The 21222-nt window shown below is 44.4% G+C and overlaps 1 protein-coding gene across 1 annotated transcript in view; it reads left to right on the top strand.

Moving 5' to 3' along the window:
• Positions 1–1174: 1174 nt before the first annotated feature.
• Tnfsf13b (TNF superfamily member 13b) overlaps positions 1175–21222 on the top strand; it is a 41422-nt gene continuing 21374 nt past the window's right edge. The window contains exons 1-3 of the mRNA XM_004649092.3: positions 1175–1836; positions 1901–1988; positions 14004–14060. Coding sequence (XP_004649149.3) covers positions 1597–1836; positions 1901–1988; positions 14004–14060 — 385 coding nt within the window. The 5' untranslated portion in view covers positions 1175–1596. The remainder of the gene's footprint in view (positions 1837–1900; positions 1989–14003; positions 14061–21222) is intronic.

Genomic DNA, 21222 nt, shown 5'->3' with positions numbered 1-21222 from the left:
AGTTCACCTCTGAAGCAGCACCACCAGTCTGCACGATGCACGGAGGAGTATGGACAGAGGTGGCAGCCAGCCTTGACTCCTGTGTGTGTTAAGGTCGTGTTGGCACACACGGGCACGCACACACAGTGGGAGTGCGCTTTAAGGCCCTCCAGTGTAAGGGTTTTCTTGCACTTGCCTCTGCGAGGCCCTCCCACATGACAGTGAATGAAAAACACAGACATCATAAATGTAGTTCGTGGCCACTGCCCTGTAAGCTGTGCTCCGCACCTCAGAGACTGTGACAACCACCACCCTATTTTACAGAAGAGGAAACTGAGTCACACAGGTTCTCTAATTCCCTGAGGAAGGAAAGAGCAGAGGCCCCATTTGCACCTGGCTCCGAGTCCTTGCCTTCCTGCCGCATGAGTTCTGCACCTTTCTTCCTAACTTTGCGTGGAAGTGTGGCACGAGACAAAGCTGCCACCCAGCAGTCTGAGCACAAAGAGAAGTAGCGCCCGTTCAGGCCAGGGAAGGACTCGGAACCACCCAAAGGGACCCCAGTATTCAGCTGCTGGATACCAGTGCCAGTCCTGGAAACAGCCCCCAGGACCAGGCAGGACAGGAAAGAGAGACCCAGGCTCTGCACCCCCAAGCTGGTCACAGCCTGGAGGCAGAGGGACTGGGAAGCTCAGCCGGGGCACAATTCACGCAGGGATGGTAGACGCTCTTGGCTGCTGAACACAGTCCGGCTGCAGTGAGGCCTTTGGAATGGGAGATGGGGCTGCAACCCTTCCAGAGAGCTTCTGGAAGCTTCTGCAGGGGACAGCAAAGCGAGGTGGACCCCTCTGGCAGCTCCTGGGAGCTGTGACTTGTGCTTCCCTAAAGGGACATACCACAGAATGCAGCACTCTCGGTATCTGCTCTCTCTCCGCCCTTCATTGTGCTGTAAAGATAACAAGAATAACTCATTTAGATAACAAGAATAATTCATTCCAAGTGCACTCCCGCGCCTCCCTTAAGGATTCTGCACTTTTCCCCTTACTCAAGGGCTGATAATAAATCACCCTGCTACTAAACACAGTCCCGCGCTAAAGCACTTGGCTCCCCTGACCTCCCCATTAATTATTTTCAGTGCGCCCACAGCAGCTTTCAGCCTCCCCGCCCTTCCTAGGAATCTGCTGCCCCAAGGCAAGATTCTGGCCTGCTGCCTGCTCCAGGGCGAGCCCCTCCACAGGTTGCTGGCCTAAAAGTGCTCTCAGGTGACCTGCTGGACCTCCACATCTGCTTGGCAGCCTCCTAGCACCGCAGATCTCCCCCGCAGTGATGTTTCCGAGATGGCATTACAATTCCTGCAAAAACTGAAAGTGAAATGAGGCAGACGATTGAGCAACCAAAGAAGGGAAATCGCCAACAGTGACCCGGGGGCAGAGCAGGGCAGAGATGCCCAGGGGTAGAAAGAGGAAAGGCCGGAGCGCGCTCCTGCCCCCGGGGGGCCGAGCCGGACGCTGCCCGGGGGTCAGTCAGGGACCAGGTCGCCAGGGCCACCGATACAGGAAATGATCCCGGTCCTGCGGTCGCGCACTCCGAGGCCCCGACCTTGCAAGTGTGCGTCGTGGAATGGATGAGTCCGCGGAGCGGTTCCGCCTCGCTTTCCGTCCTGGGCGAGCAGGAGAAATGAAAGCGGCGCGGAAGAAAAGGGACACGACGTTGCTGGCCGCGACCCTGCTGCTGGCCTTGCTGTCGGGCGGCCTCACGCTGCTGTCCTTCTGCCGAGTGGCCGCACTGCAGGCGGACCTGGAGGGCCTCCGCGCGCAGCTGCAGGGCACCCTGGCTGCTCCCGGGGCCCCGACCCCCGAGGTGAGTGCGCGGCGGGGCTGTGGTCGGCTCCCTAACCCCGGGTAATGGCTTTCTCTGTTGCCAGGGGCTCCCTGCACCCGCGTCCCCGGCAGGAAGCGACTCCAGGCGGAGCAGCAGGCGTACGCGCGCCCTGGAGGCTCCGGAGGACACAGGTGAGTTCCGGCAGTGGGGACAGCAGGCGGCACCGAGGTCCGCGGACAGGTGGACACGGGATGCGGGCTGGACTGGGGTGCTGCACCCCAAAGCATCCTCGTCCCCGCGGAAAGCATTTGGGTCCCCAGTCCCCAGGAAGCAAGGCCCAGCCACCTGCGCCACAGAGTCGGGGCTCCGCCCCACAGAGGCGCAGGGAAGATGGCTCGGGCGCCCTGGAGCTGTGTGCTGTTCGTGTCCTTATAAAAAGTTATTGTGTACGCACAGAGACGGATGTTAAAGCTTTCTCCAGTGCGTGCTTTTCTAAAAGCTTCCGTGCGTCACCTTGGCACTAAAGTCATCTTTAGTGACTTCGGCTTGGGGCGCGCTGCACCCCATTCAGTAGAATTGTAGTCAGCAGAGCGGAGCGCAGCGGTCCCTTCTCGTTCTTTAGCGTCAAGGTGAAAACAGGGTATTTGGGCTGTGCACAGGAGACTGCGCTGGAGCAAGTCCTTGCGCGCGTACTGGATCTCTTTCGTGTGGAAGATCGGTTCTGAGCGCCGGAGTGTGCAGGACGGACCCGGGCGGGGTTTCACACTCACTGTTCCAAGTGAGCGTCAGGTGGCGCTGAAGTGCCCAGAACCACTCACGTGTTTGTCACCCTTCTTTCTTCTTTTTAAAATTTTTATTAGTGATGTTTGCAGTGCTCAAGGACTCGAGATTAGCTGGGGCGCGCACCACGTGAGGGGCTCCGTGCGGCTTACTTTCCTCCCTCCCTCGCTCTCGTTCCAGGTCCCTTTTCACAAGAGTCTCTCTGTCTCTCTGACTCTGTCTACCTGTTCTCTCTCTCTCTCTCTCTCTCTCTCTCTCTCTCTCTCTCTCTCTCCCTCCTTCCCTTTCTCCCTCCCTCCTTCCCTCTTGTTCTTTATTCCTACTGTGATATTTTTTTCGCTCTATATGCCTTATTTATGAAAGATTCTCTTAATTCAAAAATTGAATTTTTGTGTCTGATTAGTGCATCTTTGGACCATTTATGAAGAACAACTGGGTTTAGATATTTTCAACTAAGACACGCCCACATTTTGCTTTAATATTTCAATTGCTTTTATCTTTTGTGTTTTATCATCTATTCATCTGCTAGTTGAACATAACCTATGGATGTAGCATATAGCCTACGGATGTTTCTGTTCTCACTTTTAAAATAAGCATTTCATCTTTTTTTTATTTTATTGAGAAACAAACATCAATGAGAAAGTTTCAAAGCTGATTAATAGGACAGTTTCAATAATTAATACACTGTATATTGTTGTCTTCTTAGTGATTAACCATAGTACAAGAAGCAGACAGGATATAAAGTAGTACTATTAACCATAGTACAAGAAGCAGACAGGATATCCTGTCTAAACACTATTAGTACAAATCTTTCTTCTCATTGAGTTAAGCAAAAGAAACTGTATATCTATCCTAACTATTTTGTATATATATAAATACAAAATGATTTTTCCTTTGTATCCCCCCTTTTTTTTTGTTTAGTCCTGTCAGAGGTGGGTATTCTATTGGCATCTGAATACTATAGGTGCTTGAATTCAGCAAAACAATCCAACACTGTCTAGCAGTCTGTAATAGTAGTGGGTTATCCTCAGAAGTTATTAACTTGAGCCTTTTACAGCTCATCATGTTAACATGGCTTTACTTTATTTTTTTTTTAATTTTTAATTTATTTTTGAGTGTGTGTGTGTGTCCAGCTCAGCCCACCAGGGGGCAGGGCTGGCTGGCATGTGCTGCTGGGGGATTGAACCGCCGTCCCTGTAGGTGCTTTAGACCACTGAGCCATCTCACCAGCCCTGGCTTTACTTTATATACCTCATTTTTATACTTTTCTGCTGTATGGTTAAGACCAAGATAAAGCAAGACCTATATAAAAGAAATGTAACTTTTGTATCTGAAAAGGTCAGTCAAGTACCCTCAGGATTTATCCTGAAACCCTGTACCGCAGTTTGTAGATCCTTAGTCAGTGTCAGCCATGTGGATGAGTCATGGCCATTGCTTGACCAATTCGCTCTCTATGAAAGCTTGGAGAGAATGTTTTCTCTCCATGTGACACTCCTTAGGCACATTATACATCATCGATCACATTCCTCTGTGGCTCCATAATCTCCTTGATCAGAAAAATTTGGGGCACAACTGAGTTATATTCACCTATTTTTAAATAATTCTTGTACTTGTGCTAAATTGTTATCAATTTTAACATGGGTATGCTTTTGGTCCTAATAGAGCATGTGATAATTTTGTACATCTCTTGTTTCTGAGAAATTTTATATTCAATATAAATTCCATATTGTGGAAAGTCTGAGGTAAATAGAACAAGGAACATATTGCCATACTACTTCCAAAATGAATTATAAATGATGCATTAAACGCCTGCTTAGGCAGAGAGCAGGGGCTGGGGTTCAAATCTCGGCATCATAAGCCATGCTACCACCATCTCCCTGCTAACCCTCCCCGTGGGGGCATGCCGAGACCACTATTGAGAATGGGTGTGGAGGGGCATGACTGTAATCCCAGCATTTGGGAGGCTGAAAACAGGAGGATCACTATGAATTCGATCTACTTAGTGAGACCCTGTAGACCCTGTACTAAGTACATAAAAATATAAATAAATAAATGATGAACTAAAATGTGGTGTATTAGATCTCCACATTCTTCCTAGCATTTTGTCTTTAAAAATTTATATTTTTATAAAGAACTCCAAAACTATTAACTCTCGCAAAATGAACACTATTCCAATATATGCACACCCACATTTACAGCAGGACAGTTTGTAATAGCTAAATCTTGGAAAGGACCCAAATACCCATCGACCAAGGAATGGAGAAAAGAGATGCAGTTTCTTTCATGTAGCCCAGTACTCCTCAGTCATAAAGAAGGATGAAGTTGAGCATCTCTGTGTGAAGATGCACCTTGAGACCACGCTCTTACATGAACTACTTTGGGCACACATGTGTAAATAGCACATCATTTCTCTGGCGTGAGATACAGAATATGTAAATAAGGACCAGAATGTGTAACAGGTATTGTGAAATGAGAAGAAATTGTTCAAAAGAAAAGGGAACTGGAGAGTGGGAGGGGAAGGAAGGGAAAAGGGGAAAAAAAGGCCATGCTCCTAAGTAAAATAAACTTGGCACATGTGTTCAAATCTCACATTGGTTCTCTGGTGTGAGAAATTGTAAGGGCCAACAAGGACTAGAAGGTGGTAGATCCTGGGCACTAGGAAGAGGACACTCAAATGCAGAGGGGCGCAAGGGAAGGGAGGGTGGGAAGGAAAGAAGGGAAAGAGAGAAGGCAGGAGACGGGAGGAAAGGAAAACACAGCTTTTGTAAATAAGAAGGTGAAGGGGGGGAGGGAAAAGAGGAGAGACTGGCGGGAAGAAGATCCAAAATATATCACATACAGGTACATGTTCCCTCTGATGAATGTGATCATTGTGTGTGTGTGTGTGTGTGTGTGTGTGTGTGTGTGTGTGTATGTATCTATCTATCTATCTATCTATAATTAAAATTTAAAATGTAAGTAAAAAGGACAATACCTTGAGATGAATTTAAGGAAATGAGATAATAATTTATGGAAATAAATTGCTTGAAAACAGACAAAACAAAGCAAAAAATGAGCCAATGAGGAAAGGGACAAATGAATGGAATAGACACTTCTCTAAAGAAACACAAGAGGCCAATGGTTACATGAAGAAACATTTACCACCCTTAGTCATTACGGATTATGGTTTGTGTCTAGATGTCCCCCCAAAACCTCATGCAGTCATTGGGGTGGGGTCCGAGAGTTAGGGGTTAATTCCTGATCCAAGGCTGGGATTCTGGGTCTGAGTGCTGCTGGGACTGTGGGTGTGAGTGCTACTCCTGGCCTGGGGCCGAGAGCCTGAAGGCAATAGAAGGAAGGAGGGAGGCTGCTTCTGCCTTGCTGCTGGTGCTCCTCCCTTCTGCTCTCTGCTGTTTTCCACCACCATGAGCTGCTGCCCTCTGCCACGTGCCAGGCTGCCTTGGAGCCATCTGAGCGTGGACTGAAACCTCCACAAACTGTGAGCTAAATCAATCCTTTCCTTAATTTGGGGTGTCGGGTTTTTGTCCCAGCACAAGGAAGAAGTAACTGAGACATTAGAGAACTGCAAATCATGATGCCTGTGCTTCAACCTTGCCCCAGCCAGGGTGGCTACCATCAAGAGCACAAAGAGAATGAGTTCTGGTTAGGACTGGGGAAAAGGATCTCTTCTACGCTGCTTGTGGGAGGATAAACTAGTACAACCACTGTGAAAATCAGCAGAGCAAGTCCTTGGAAAATCAGACACACGAACTGCACTTGGCCCAGCTATGCCTGGGTGTACCCGGGGTATATTCTAGGGAGTCAACGACATCATCCTACAGTGATCCATGCCTACCTGTGTCCATGGCAGCTGAGCTCTTCACAGTAGCTTAGCTCTGATAATAGCAGCCTGGGTGACTACCAATAAATAGATAAATACAGACAATGTTCATGTGTAGGATGATCTATCTATCTATCTATCTATCTATCTATCTATCTATCTATCTGTATATATATAAGTTTTTTCAGCCATGAAAAAACTGAAATCATGGCATGCTCAAGAAAGTGTGTGGACGTTGAGCCCATAGCCCTGTGTGGAGTATGTCAGGCACAGAAAGCTAAATACCGCACGGTTTCCCTAGTCTGAGAAAGTTTACCTGAGCAGTGGGTAAAATAAAGGAGAAAAGATAGGAAACAAGAAGGCAGCCATCCTGGAAATGAGGAGGAAGGGGGAGGGGTCAGGGCCTGTTGCACACCTGCGCTCATTCCCTGAAGTGACTATTGCTATTTTATTTTGCAAGAATACACTAGCAGAAAAATTTCTTTTATTTGGTTTTGTAGCTATAAAAATAGCATCCAAAATTTAATATGTTGCTTGTTTTTACCTGCTAATGAACATCTTCATCAGCATTTTGATTGATTACTTCTAAGTCTTTTGCTAACTTTGATTTCTAATTTCCATTGCCCTAATTTTAAAAATGATTTTGAAAAAAAAGCTTCCTAGTGGGATATGTTTTTTTATCAAAAATTTTTATGTAAATATTTGCATGGCGGGGCCGGGGAGATAGCACAGTAGAATAAGCACTTCCCTGGCAAGCTCAAGGGTCTGAGTTCAATCCGCAGTTCCATAAATAAATACATAAATAATAAAAAATATATATATTTGCATAGAATTTTGCTGCATTTTAATATTTGCACAGATTTTCCATCAGTATTAATGAAATAATCTTTTCATTTTCTTTAACTTGTCTGTCAAAGCCAAAGATAGATTTGCTCGTGGTTGTTTCCTGCAGCACTGATTTGACTGTGACTTAATGTTTTGTTTGGTTTTAGCTCATTTTAACCCTCCTGGTGCTTACATGGGCACCAGACTTTAACTTCTCAGGCTGACTTTAACTTCTTTCTCTCTCCTTGAATGTTTTTCCCTTCCAGGCTGCTACCTCAACCAAACTTCTTACATCTTTCTGGAAAACTCCTTCGTGTTGGAAGCTACTTGTATGTAATTATAGAGACAGCAGGATGGGAACTCAGCTCATGACCTTAATTATTTCCACAAATTCTGGTCACGAACTGAATTGGGGGAGAAATAAAGCAAATCTCCTCGTAAGGTCAGCCTTGAACCTCATCACTGAATTTCATTTGCTTTCTGTCCAGTTCAGCTCATGACCAGAATCATGGAAAGATAATAACTGTACGAAGTAATCTGAATCTAATCTGTTCTTTAATTAGACTTTTAAAAGATCTTCAGCATAGCGTAAGTGTATATTTTAATATATATTACTTAAAGACATATGTCATCCTATACGGTATGTTCCTCATTCATAGGCCCGAGGTCCTGGGTTTGAAGGTGAGGCCCCCCAGGTACGTGCTGGCCACCACACCTTGTCTATGAAGCTGGCCTGAGTATGGTTCCACATAATGTCCTTTGGCGGAGGCAAAACTTACTCTGCTCAGCACTGTGGCAAAATTAATGTTTATGTACCTAGGAAAGTGGTCTGAAACACAATGACAGAGTTCTGCTTTCTGTTCAGTAGTGTGTCTATCTGGAATTCAGAACAGTCCTGCCTTTTAAATCTAAGCCCCTTTTAAAATTTCGTTTCCTTTCTGGTTGCGGCGATTGATTCTCTTTATACCTAGATAGCTTGAGCGTCTCTTTTTCACGTCCAGAGTGTTCATTTACACTCTTACTGACCAAGTGTCCATACGCGCTCCAGAACCGTGTGTTCCTACTGGGAATCCATGAGCACAGTGGACGAAGGCAGACGCAGGCCCTCCCAGGTCTCTGAGGGTAAACACTGCTTCAACTGAAACTAAGTCCTTTGGCTTGAATTTCATCTCTTAATTATTTTGTGTTCCAAATTAAAGTTTTAATAAGCTTAACATATTTCAAAAGATCTTTTGTGGTTACAGTATAATAAACAGAAATGTGGGGAAATCCAGGATTTAAAAATTGCCAAATAGCTTACCATAGCCAAATATTCACTTTTAAGACCCAAGTGTCTCAATTTTATGAAGTAACTGAAGCGATATGGCTTTGAAAATATGACATAGTACAGTTTCTTTACAAGTGGATTCATGATGGCTTGTGATTTAGTCATCTATCTATAGTTTCATTCATTAAAGAAAACAAACCCTGAACCTAAGTTTCTGAGAGTCCATCGAGAAAGAGAATTCTTCCAAATGGGCTGCAGCTGAACTAGGACAGTGTGTGGGTGAAGTCATTCACCTTTCTGTTTTCCCCTGTGTTAGTAAATGAAGATATTTAAATGCTATTAGAAATACATGTATTAAATTACAAAACCACAAAAATTATTTTGTTAATATTTTATTAATCATTGTAGTGGTAATGTTTATTTTAGTTGTCTCAATTGCGATGGCAAAATAATGGTGAAAATATGAAAAAGTCAAAGATATATATGTTTTGTCTTTCAAACGATTATCATAAAATTTGGGGTAATCTCATTTCAATTATTTTTCTCCATTTTTTGCACAGACGTTTTAGCATAGTTCTAGAGTTACAGCAGAGTTGTGAAGCCAGCCCAGAGGCTTGGCAGGAAATCCTCCTTCTGCTTCCCCTGGTGTTCAGGTCTTAGGTGACCTGGGGACCGGGTCACAAGGAGTAAGCCAGTGCCCAGGCTCCACTGCTAAGTCAGCTCTGGAGCTCCCGACTTGACTGGAGGTTCCGGGTCCCCCTAAGAAGCCCCGGGCATGTGATTAGTGAATGTTCAGCCTGACAGTAGTTTTGAGTCTCCTTTCTTGAATGCACTGTCCAACTCCCTGGCACGGAAGCTGAGATGTCTGTCAGGCTTCCAGCACCGCGCTGTGCTCCTGTGGCCTCCTGGCCCTCGGGGGCCCGGCCCTTAGGACAGCGAGGGTGGGGAGCCCGCCGTGCCGAGCTAGATCCCTGACCTGGCAGCGCGGGGCCCGGTTGAGTCTCTGACCCAAAGACAATGTTGCGCTCCTCCCTGGAACTGGTGGCTGCTGCCAGGTGATCTCTGACCGCAGCCCTCCCCAGTGGCTGGCTTGCTTCTCCCTGCTTCAGTCTGCTTGGGTCGTGAGACTTTGCTTTCAGTGTTGCAAGAGCTGGCTTCTGCTCAATTTCCAAAGAAAAGAAAAAGAAAAAGAAAACATTTAGAATGATAGTAGTGACCTGGCAATAAGACCTTGGACTCTTCTTGGTAAGCCTAAGGTTTTGGGAAACAGCAGAGCCAGGAAAGAGTCGGTGGGCACAGCCAAATGCGATGCTGTTAGTGTGGGGACAGGAGAGAGGGAGAGGAAGGAGAGAATGAGCCGGCCGCCACCCAGACGCGCCAAGGAAAAGAAGGTGCAGCTGAGCACCGAGAGTGGAGCATGAGGGAAGGGCGGGAGGGCCGTTTAGGGTTTAGTTTGGGGGATAGGGGAAGCCCTGCCACCTTCTTGAATGATCGGCGTATTTTCATACTTTCAACTTTCTTATTTAGACACGAATAGGTATTTTATAAGTGTGTAATAATGTTGAGGGATGTGTTGATCTTCTGAATAATTCCATATGAATGGATAACACTAGTTGCAACATTTGATTACTAGTTTTACAGGTCAGCTCCTGTTTAAAAGAGCTCCAAGAGACACCTGTATATTTCTTGTGGTAGCGTTTTTATTTATAAGTCATTCTCATTTCTGAAGAATTAGAGGAAGTGAGGAAAGCTTTCTTCACATTAGCTTGATCATCACTGTTGGGGCAAACAGCTAATGTGGAAAACACGAAGAAAGAGAAGCGTGCGCTGCAGCGTTTCCCACACGCAGCGCGCGGGTCGGACACTGTGGCTGAGGGATGCCACTCACCCCGCGGTCCCTGACTAGTCTTCATTTTAGATGAGAAAATCAAACCACACAGGCAGAGAAAGTCAGTTCCCTCTCTCAGCTACATGTTTACTTGGGGAAATTAAGCAAAGTTAACATAAAATTTAAAACCATTCTAAAATAATAATGAAATAAATTAGTTTCTTACAATTTACTACAAAGCACATCTAAAGTACACATAGGTTTGTTGGTTTTTTTTTTTTTTTTTTTTTTTTTTTCAGTGCTAGAGATACAACTTCACACCGTGAGCACCTGCAGCAAGCTCTGTACCACCGAGCTGTGGTCTGCTGTCGACTGACTTGGGTAACACTACAAAGTACATATTATTATTTCCATGATAAAAATAAAATCTTTCAAAATTATCAAACTCAAGAGTCTATAGCTAACTGACAGGAGAATGAGGGTTTGTGATCATTGCCTATTTACTGCAAACTCTGACTCTTTTCAATTATAGAGGACATCTATGCCTGATTTTGAAGCAAGTCACCAGGTCTGAGAAAATGAATGAGTGGTGGCGAGGTTGAAAATGTGACTTTTCTTATAGTGGCTTAGAGCAGCATGAGGTGAGGAAGCAGCAGAATGCTGTCAGTTGTGGCAGTCCGGATCGTCTAGACCACCGTCAAGAAGAGCTGAAGCGGGATTGCAAATCCCAGAGATTTGGGTGAAAGGAAAGAATGTCGCAGGTTATGAAAACTTCAAAGAAACAATTAGAGAAAAATTTAAGAAGAGGGATTATTTTATCACATGCAGTGGCACTGCCACAAGCAGACCTACACTTCCAGATTATTCTTTTGCTGTTCTAGGCATTTGGACTCTTTCCTAATTAGTTATCTGTTTGGGTGCTTTTGCAAACTCGCCTTTTGCGTGGCCAGATGCAATTGTCTGTTGCTCCCCACGGTAAGCCATGGGGTGGATAGAGGCTCTGCCTGCTTGTGTTTGTGGTCCTGAGCACAGCACTTGACAAAAGCGGATTACTCAGTGAGCTCAGTGAGTGAACTTGACAACAGTTGGAGCCTAATTTCAACAAAATGAAAGATTCCAGCCATTCGGGCCCGAGTACCAGCTGAGTGAAGACTGAGCAGAGGGAACAAGGTGCGCTCACCAGTTTCTAGCTTGCCCAGCTCAGGGCTATGTGTGTGCCTCCGAGAGAGCAAATAGAGAGGGAAGGCACCTGTGCAGGTGACGACTCGGACCTGGACACGCGGAGGTGGGACATCAGGTTGTCCCCAGGGAGAAGTGTCCAAGGGGAAGTTGAGGGTGCAATAGCTGACTGTACCATTTTTTTGGTATTTTCGTAGACATCAAAGTATCTTTCTATTTTGGCCGTGTGTCCTCACCCACCTCATTCACTGGATGTGATACTGGGAACTTCAGACACTGAGCCTGTCACAAACGACACTTACCTTCCTAGGCCCTAGGTTGGTTTGGGCATGGTATTGTGCAAATTCTGCTCTTCCCTGACAAGGCACTGCTCTCAGCACCTTCTGTGTGTTTGTTATTAATCTTCCAATAGCACAGATCTCTCCCGCATGGTCTTTGGTACTTTCTCCTGCAGTTCTCTAAGTCTGATTTCCTAAGTGTCGTTTGTGACAGGCTCAGTGTCTGAAGTTCCCAGTATCACATCCAGTGAATGAGGTGGGTGAGGACACACGGTCATGTGCTTGGAGCCTACTTGTTGTAGATGGCCGTGGGCAGCGGTGTCCAGCACTTCTGACCATACCTTATAAAGACACACAGGAGAGGAGGCTTCCAGAGCTGCTTCGGAAACTTGTAAGAATGAATGATGGGATAAGTCTGTTTGAAACAACGGGGGGATTTTGAAGGGAAGTAGTACCAATGTATCTTTTACTGCAATAATCTTTAAAAACATACACATTTGCTGTATAGTTAGGCCACACCACATATATATCGTGACAAAAGGAGTGTGGGCAGTTGGTAAATCTCCCTCTGACCCTGTTGGTGTGGGGGACAGATTAGTGTTCTGTATGTGCTGGCTAGCCCACCGTGGTGCCTGGGAATGGTAACTAATGTCTAATTGGCTGGAAAAATTAAAATGTGTTTGAAATAGGTTTATTCTGGCGTTTCTGGCTGCTACATGCTTTCTGTTTAGTGGCTTTGGACACTGGCTACCTCCTTTCTCACGAGGTGGCCTTGCTCTTAACTGCTCTGCCATGTTGCTTGTCATTGGGCTGTTACGGATTTTCACTGGAAGAGCATTCTCCACGGAACTGCACTGTCAGACCCCACTTTCCCTGTGTACTTGTGTGGTTGTGTTTGGCTCCTAAGAGCAGTAAAATAACCCACAGAGTAGACCCCAGCACTGCTGAAATCAAATGAAGACTTCAACAGAAGTTAGACACGTTTGGTGATTGCAAGTAAATCCTAGTTTTTATCATATTTTCATCTTGAAAGGACAAGGAAAATTTTTTTTAAGATTTGCTTATGCAGTTAGCCTTTAATAGTTTGCACTCAACAGCCTCAGACTACTGTGTGAGTGTCACTTAGTCATTCAAGCTGTAAACGTTAGAATCCTTTCCACTAAAGCCTAACATTGAAGTTACCCCCTGTACCCACTTCTTAAAATGCATGCATTGAGGAGCGTGGGTTTAAGGTGTTTCTTCAGCTCTGACCAGAACACCTGTTATTGAAAAATCATCTATTACTTCTTTAAATTAACACATGCAAGCTCAGAGTTAGACCCCATATTTCACTCAGGTATTTGTTAGTTTTCCTTTTATTCCCTACACATACAACAGACAGTGTGCTTTTGCCACATATATTTTATTTAATGCAATCATTTTTTATTCTTCTGAACATTTTAAAAAATATTTCACCTGTTAGATGTACAAGCTTTCCTAAAGATGAAGTCTTACAAAGATCTTACACTTCATTTTTACAAGCTGTTCTTTCTTTCTCGGTTCTATCCAAAATATTTCACCAGAAAGCTTGACTCTGATTTTCCAAGTAGAACCAAATAGACTTAATTTTGGTCTGGTCACTTTCGCTGAGGCCTCACAAGCTGCGTGTGCTCCTTACCCTCCTCTTCTGTAGCAGCCTGAACTGTAGGACTCTTCTGAGCACTAAGAGGGAAAGCGTGCCAAGCTCTGGTGCGCGGCCTGCAGTCCCATCTGCTCAGCACGTGTGAGCAACCGGTTCTATTTTCTGTGGAAGCAGGAGTGCTGTTTTCAGTAGCAGTAAGTCAGTGTTTAATGTTAGACTTTTAAAAACGTGATTGCTTTGGAATGATTCGGTAAGTTTAACTGTTCTCTGCATTTGGTAGACTTGGAGAAAATGAGTAAACCTGCTTTCTATTCAGCAATAAGATTTCAACGCCAATTAGGTTCACGTGTACGGATGGCGCACTTGCTGTACTCAGACTGCTTTATACTGCATTCCAAAGCGTTATGAATTTCAAACATGTACTGGAATAGATGGGCACGTTTTATAGAGGAATTACTTTTGCAGTAATCGCTTGCAAGGCAGTGTATAGAAGCATACTTGATTTAGCACTTCCGGGAGAGCAGGATTGTTGCTTTAAAGGAACAGCCTTCCTAGCTCCCTGATTGTTTGTATTTTACTAACTGAAATGATGGATTTTTGGTTTTCAGTCACCCAAGACTGCTTGCAGCTGATTGCAGACAGCGACACACCGACGATACGCAAAGGTAATGAAATCGTTCCTGGGCTTTTCCACCGGAGCGTCCGTCCAGGATGCCTTAGACTCGTGAGTCGGAGGTCTGCAGATTGCGTGGGAGCTGCCTCTCAGCTCACACATCTGCTTCAAAACGTGCGGATATCAGATGCCACGAAACCAAATGTCCTTGGAACATCTGGGGAATGAATGTTGAAACTGGCATAATCATCTCGTCAGCAGAATTACCTTAGAGGAGCTGATGTTTAGAGGGTGTAACTAATTAGATTAAGTAAAACTAAGTTAAATCAATTAGGAAATCAAATTTAACTTCTGTAGAAATCATTTTGGCTTCAACAATGATGTAAGGTTGTTTTACAAATCTTAATTCCTTTATGTTTTTCATAGAAATCATCACGGGATGAAAACAAAACAATGTAGCCTATGAGCTATATTTTTATGACAACTCTTCAATGTCAAATTAGTGCATGTGAAGTTCCTCATACAATGTACACATACAATGTGTGCGTAACATCCATGTGCTGCCGTAACCTGTGCCAGCCCCTCCTTGGAAGCAGTGTATCTGGGGAACGGCCACAGTACAGCTGCTTCCATCAGTACAAAATAATTAACGAACAAAATCATACTAGGAAAGAACACTTTGTTTCTTCACTCAGGTAGATTTGCTCATTTTATGCGTGCTGATTAAGAACAAACAGTAGTCCAGTGTCCAGAGGGCGACCCAGGGCGACAGCAGGTGTGAGCTGGTCTACTTGGCGGGGACTTGCCTCCTGATGAACAGAACATGGGGGAGGTGGGGTGGGGACCTACACCCTACAAGTGGACAAGGAAAACGTAGAATGGTGAAGGGAATGCAGGGGGGAGGAAGTCAGAAGGGGCAGGGGGTTCTGAGTTGTGATCCACAGTAGGAGGTTGGGATTATCAGAAAATTAACTTGGGGATGAGAAAGGGAAAACCAGCTATGGCCAGCCGGGCATGAGCACACTGGCCTTCCTGCTGAGTTCCCAGAGGTGGCTCTGCGCCAGTCTCTTTCTGTATAACTTTGATTACCCAAAATTTCAAGCAAGAAACAAACTCTTTGAAAACCTATTATTGCTCTACATTTTCCAAAACTCTGTTTGCAACTTTTAAAACTATTTCCTAAGAATTAAAATAGAGCCAGAAGAATACCCTAAGGACCCAAGATAATTTTTAAAAAATTACTTGGGTACAAAGCTTTCTTTACAAATGCAAAGTGATATAGTGACTAGTACATGTTGTGACCATCTTGGACTGCTGAGTATGGCCCTGGCTGCTGAGACACAGGCGTGCAGCCCTGGGGCATGGTCCAGAGCGTGCGGGTCCCTAGCACACATGAGCAGGCTGCGCAGAGGCAACAGAGCCCATGGGCCGTATTCGGGTCTGTTAGTGTGTACAGTCATCGTAGCAGGGAGACCTGGGTGGAGGGCACGGGTCGCACCCAGTGGAGCACTTTCACAGGCAGGAACCCGTCCGCCCTCTCCTAAGTGCTAATGTACTGTGCCCTCACCACATGTCCTCGGATCCCAGTCCCGCATATGGGGAACCCCAGTCTTGAACTGAAGTCATGCCCCCCACTCTAGAGGCAGGAGCTGCCAGGAGCGGCCTCTGTTCAGCAGATAGTTTAAATCCTGTCTTTGTCGCATCCCATCCTTTTGCTCAGGTAGTCACGGGAAGGAGGCTGCTGGGACCAGAAGCAGCAACAGGGGTCTTGGTGCGTGGGCTCACACCCAGTTTACTTTAGAAAATAAGCAGCATATTCACGTGTTGGAAACCAGCTGAAGCGCAAGAGGGGACTGAACCCTGGCGTCCTTTGGGTCTGCTCCTCCCCACCTCTGCCTCATGCCTCTTGGTTTTCATTCTTTCTCACTGCAGACTTTGGAGCTCTCTTGATGTAAATGCAATGAAACTAAAAAACACTTCCATGTTGCCTCATTCTTATGCTAAGCATGATAATGTGCCATACCTGGGATATATGTTACTGGAAACAAGTTTATCTCCTGTCTTTCCTTTTATGGAACATGAATTATAGATATTTTGGTGTCTGTAAATAGAAAATTTACATTTAGAGTCAACATCATATTCCACTCCAAGACTATTAATAATGTCATCAGTTGCTTCCTAGTAGACGTGGTGCAGTCTCTGGCCAGGAGGATGCCCCAGCTCGTAGCCTGCGCGTTCATAGTTTCTCCCGTGTCCAGGGTGCGTTTCCAATTTGCACGGCTGTTGCCGGTGGGTCCAGAGGGCGCCTGACAGCTGCTGCGGCTGGCTGCAGAGAGCCGCTGGGGCCGAGCCGCACTGTTCAGTCCGCTTTGTGATGAAAGGTGTGGGCCATCGCTTTGAACGAGCACCACTTCTGTGTTCACGTCCCTGTGATTTTCAAGTTTGTATTTGTGTTTCTCAGAGCTGCTTTTTCCCCAAGATGCTTGCTCGGATTCTTTGCATTTTTCTCTTGCCGCTGCCGCCTCCGCAAGCCGATTTCTGCGCGCTCGCTGCGCTTCCCACTGGCGCTTCTTCAGGCTGTGTGTGCATCGCGGCCGCTTGCGTTACAGCACAACGCTCCTGCAATTATGCGTAAGGTAACTTTTTTTTTTGTAAATTTGTCAAGTTTTTGGAGGACTTTAGACTTGGAGTGGCAATTAGAAAGGCCTGCAGCCGGTCAAAGATGTCATTTGTTGTTGTCCTTATATGTAAGCAATTTCCTTATTTGCTGCCTACATCCACCGTGAGGCGAGCTGGGCGCTTACTGCGCTGCTTCCCTGGGGCGCCATCCCGGGCACAGACAGTTTATAAAAAATCTCCTTCCCGCGCCGCTGGGAGGTGTTAGCTGTAACTTCCGCTGAGCAACTATGTGCGGGCCAATCTGGGTTTTCCAGGCTTTTCTATCATATTCACTTATGTCTGTTTAAGGGCCAAAAAATTCCATTTTTGTTAGTGGGGCTTTATCTGGTAAGTCTGTTTCCCTCCTCAACTTTATTTTCATCTTTAAAATTTGTCTTATTTTTACTTTTCCAATGGGAACAGTGGAATCACTAGTTAAAAAGAAAAAAAATGCCTTCTGGCAAATTTAGTCACTGTCTTATAAATTAAAGTGTGGAATAAATGCTTCTACTAATAGATGTTCTAGTCAAAGCCAATCAGAGAACATAATATGCATTATATATTTTTCAGTCTTTTCTTTCTGTCTTTCTTTCTTTCTTTCTTTCTTTCTTTCTTTCAGTATGTGTTGATATTTTCTCCACGTAGATCTTACCTACTTCTTTTAACATTTTTGCGAAGTATTTTTCCATTCAGTTGTTCTTGTAAGTGACTACATTTTCTTTTCTTATATTTTCTAGTGATCTTTTGTGTCTCAAGGTCTTGATGGTGTCTCTTTACTTACTAATATATGTTGCAGCTATTTCTGTAGTGTGTCCTTTCTGTATTAAGGTTGAAATAGTCTATTCTTTCATTTATAATTTCTTAGTATGCTTTTTTCTCAAATTTCATTTTTAACTTTTCAGAAAAAGATTGTTTTACATGTACCCTGTATGCACAGAATAAACTTGGCATTTACTATTTTTTTTACCTCATCTTTAAAATCATTTTCTTTCTTTCTCTTTTTTGTCCTGGAAATTACGCTCGACCTCCTGCTTGCCAGGCACGTGCTGTGCTGCTGAGCTGTATCTCCAGCCCAGTGTTCACATATTGAGTGATATAATGTCACTTACATTTGCCTACTTCAATAATAATTGGCTCTTATTCATCATATTCTGATATACTGCGTATTCTCTTACACCTTAGCAAACACAATTTCTACTTTGTAGTTAAAAATGATAGGTCACCTTGCTCTTTCTGTGTGTACAGCTCTAGCATTTATCTTTACAATTACATCATTTCTTTTTTTCTTTTTCTTTCTTTTTTTCTTTTTTTTTTTTTTTTTTTGTGGAATCAGGGATTGAACTCGGGCCCTTGCGCTTGCCAGGCAAGTGCTTATTCTACTGAGCTATCTCCCCGGCCCCTTATTTTTCACTAAGGTCCAATTCACATAGTATAAAATTAAGGTGTACAAGTCATTGACATTCTGTTAGATATAAACTGTGACTCACCAACCCTTTCATCCATTAATGGCCATTTGGGCTGTCTCCACGTTTTGGGTTTTGTGCGTAGTGATCCTGTGGACATCTGTGTAAGATACCCATTGGAGTAATTCTTTACAATTATTTGGAGCGCACAGGTGAGAACTGCTGAGAAGCTGCAAAAGAGTCATTACAGCGGCGAAACTCTGTACACTCCAGCCAGCAACGCCTGTTCTAGTTTCCCAAAGCCTCGCCTTGCCAGCGCGGTGTGCTCACCACTGTGTGAGCCTGAGCTTCGCTGTGCTGTGGGTTTGCATACCCCAGCAGCTAACAATATTGAGTTTCATTTTGTGTGTTCACTGGGGTTTTTGTTTGTTTGTTTATTTTCTTTGGAAAATGCTTAAGCCCTTTGATTGTATTGTCCTTGGATCATTTGTCTTTTTGTTCTCGAAGTATAAAATTCCGTTATGTATTAGGGGTTCTTACAGATGACCTGATTGAAAATATTTTCTCCTACTTGAGATATTATGTCTTGCATTTCTTTGATAATGTCCTTCGATGCACAAGAGCATTTGATTCTGTCGAAGTCAGTTTTATCTACTGTTAACCTTTCTTCCTTATACTTTGGGTACCAGTACTGACGAGCACATTACTGACTCAAGCCTGCTCATTTGCCCGTGTGCTTTCTCCTGAGAGTCTTAGCATTTTATGTTTTGTATTTAAGTTATTGCACTTTTTGTACCTAGTTATGTATAAGGTATGTGACAGAGGCCAATGTCATCCTTTGGCATGTGGACATTCAGTTGCCATATGTTATGCTGTGTCTGGATGTCCCCACGAGCCTTATGTACTCCTGGGGGCAGGCTTTTCAGAGGCGACTGAATCTAGAGTCTGTGATTGGTTCATCGTGTAATGCTAGCACTGGGCTCTGAGCGCCACGCCTGCCCTTGGTAGGCGGCCTGTGTGCAGCGTAAAGGAGGGAAAGAACCTCGCTCCTCCTTGCTTGTGGCTTTTGCTGTGCTCTTCCACCATGAAACGCTGCCCTTGGCCATGTGTCACCCTGCCTCAGAGCCAGCTGGTCATGGATTGAAACCTCTACAAACTGTGAGCTAAATAAACTTTTTTCCTTTAATGTTGGGTGTCGGGTATTTTGTCTCAGGAGTAAGAGAGAAGCAAACAAGATACCACAGTACACAGATAGTCTCGCTGAATAGTGTTTTCATCCTTGTCACACATTACTTGGCCATAAACATATGGGATGGTTTCTAGAATCACAAATATTTTCCATTGGTTTATATGCCTCTCCTTATACAGTGCTACCATGCTATTTTGATTACTATACTTTCATAGTAAGTTTTGAAATTTTGAATAGTAAATTTTCCAAATTTCTTCTTCATTTTCATGATTGTGTTGGTAATTTGGGGGCCTTTCCCAATATAAAGGAGTTTTAAGATTTGATTTTTTTCTATATTTAAAAAAAGCCATTAAAATGTGTGTAGGGACTGTACTGAATATGTAGGTAACATTGGCTAGTACTGCCATCTGAATTATATTAAATCTATCAATCCATGAACAAGATGTACCTTTCCATTTGTGTCTCTTATAATCTGAGCAGTTTTTGTACTTTTCAGTATATCATATTTGTATTACATTAGGTAAATTCAATCCTAGGTATTTTATAGGGTTGGATGCTGTCTTTGTTCAGATTGCTATAACAGATTAGATAGACTGGGCAATTTTAGGAAGAGAAATTCATTTCTCACAGTTCCTAGCATTGGAAAACATACAACACCATGGGGGTGACATTTCTGGTTCCACTGTGGTTTTTCACTGTGGGGTTGGAGAGATAGTTCAGCAGAATAAGCACTTGCCTGGCAAGCACAAGGTCTTGAGTTCAATCCCCAGTACAGAAAAAAAAATAAAATAAAATAATTCTTTCACTGTGGCTTCATGTAGTGATGAGAAGGGACACAGCAAATCTGGGGCTGTTCTCCTAAGGGCACCGATGCCGAACAAAGACCTACTTCACAAACCCTTACCCTGGGAGATAAGATCTCAACCTAGGAAGTCTGGGAAGACACATGTAGGTAGCCTGTCGCAACTGATATTTAAAAAGAAGAGGCTTCCTTGTTCCACTTTTAGAATACTTAGTCTCGTATATTGAAACACAACTGGTTTTAGGGTGTTAACTTTGAACCCTGCAACTTAGCTGAACTCATTATTTAGTTCTTGTCAGTTTGGGTGGATTCTTTAGGATTTTCTATGCATGAGGTAATGCTAACTGCAAACACTTCCAACCAGACCCTGCCAGTGAGCGCCTCTGCTTCCTCTTCTTGCCTTTCGGCTGCTGCTTGGGCTTCGGGTGCAGCGCTCTTAGCAGGGGCCAAAACAGGTGCTGCCTTCCCTGATCTTCCTGTGGCCAGAGGAAATCATGTCATGGGCCTCGGGGCTGCGCTCCCTTGGTAGTGCGCTGGCAGGGGCTGGCTTTGGAATCAGGGTGACTGTGGTTTCCTACAGTGACTTAAGAATCATCCCCTCCTAGGGGCCGGGGAGATGGCTCAGTGGAATAAGCGCTTCCCTGGCAAGTGCAATGGCTTGAGTTCAATCCCCGGTTCTGCAAAAAAAAAAAAAAAAAAAAAATCATCCTCTTCTTTTCTACTTTTGGAAAATGTTAAGAAGTATTGGTTGTGAATTTATTAAAATGCTAAATAGAATTCACCAGTGAATACGTTTAGGGACTTTTCTTCCAAAGAAGATTTTGATTAATTCAAACTCTGTACTCACTTTGTTCAGAATTTCTACTCATTGTCGAGTGAGCTTTGATCACTGGTGCATTGTGGCACTTTGCCTATTGCATCTAGATTGTTCAGTTTGTTGGAATACAATTATCATAATCAATAAATAAAATAATTGCTGATAAACTCATAAAAATATAACCATTTTTTCTGAGTTTTAAAATTGAAGTCTATTGAGATGGCGATTGAGATGGGCGTGGCGGCGCACACCTGTAATCCCAGCTCTTGGGAGACGGCAAACAGGCAGATCACTAAGAGTCCGATCTAGTAGTGAGACCCTGAACACCCTTGTGGACCCTTCCCT

Source organism: Octodon degus, unplaced genomic scaffold, assembly GCF_000260255.1.
Source record: "Octodon degus isolate 3935 unplaced genomic scaffold, OctDeg1.0 scaffold00039, whole genome shotgun sequence".
In the NCBI taxonomy this organism is placed as follows: domain Eukaryota; kingdom Metazoa; phylum Chordata; class Mammalia; order Rodentia; family Octodontidae; genus Octodon; species Octodon degus.
The sequence above is the reverse complement of the archived record's forward strand: the minus strand, read 5'-3'. Positions and strand labels throughout refer to the sequence as shown.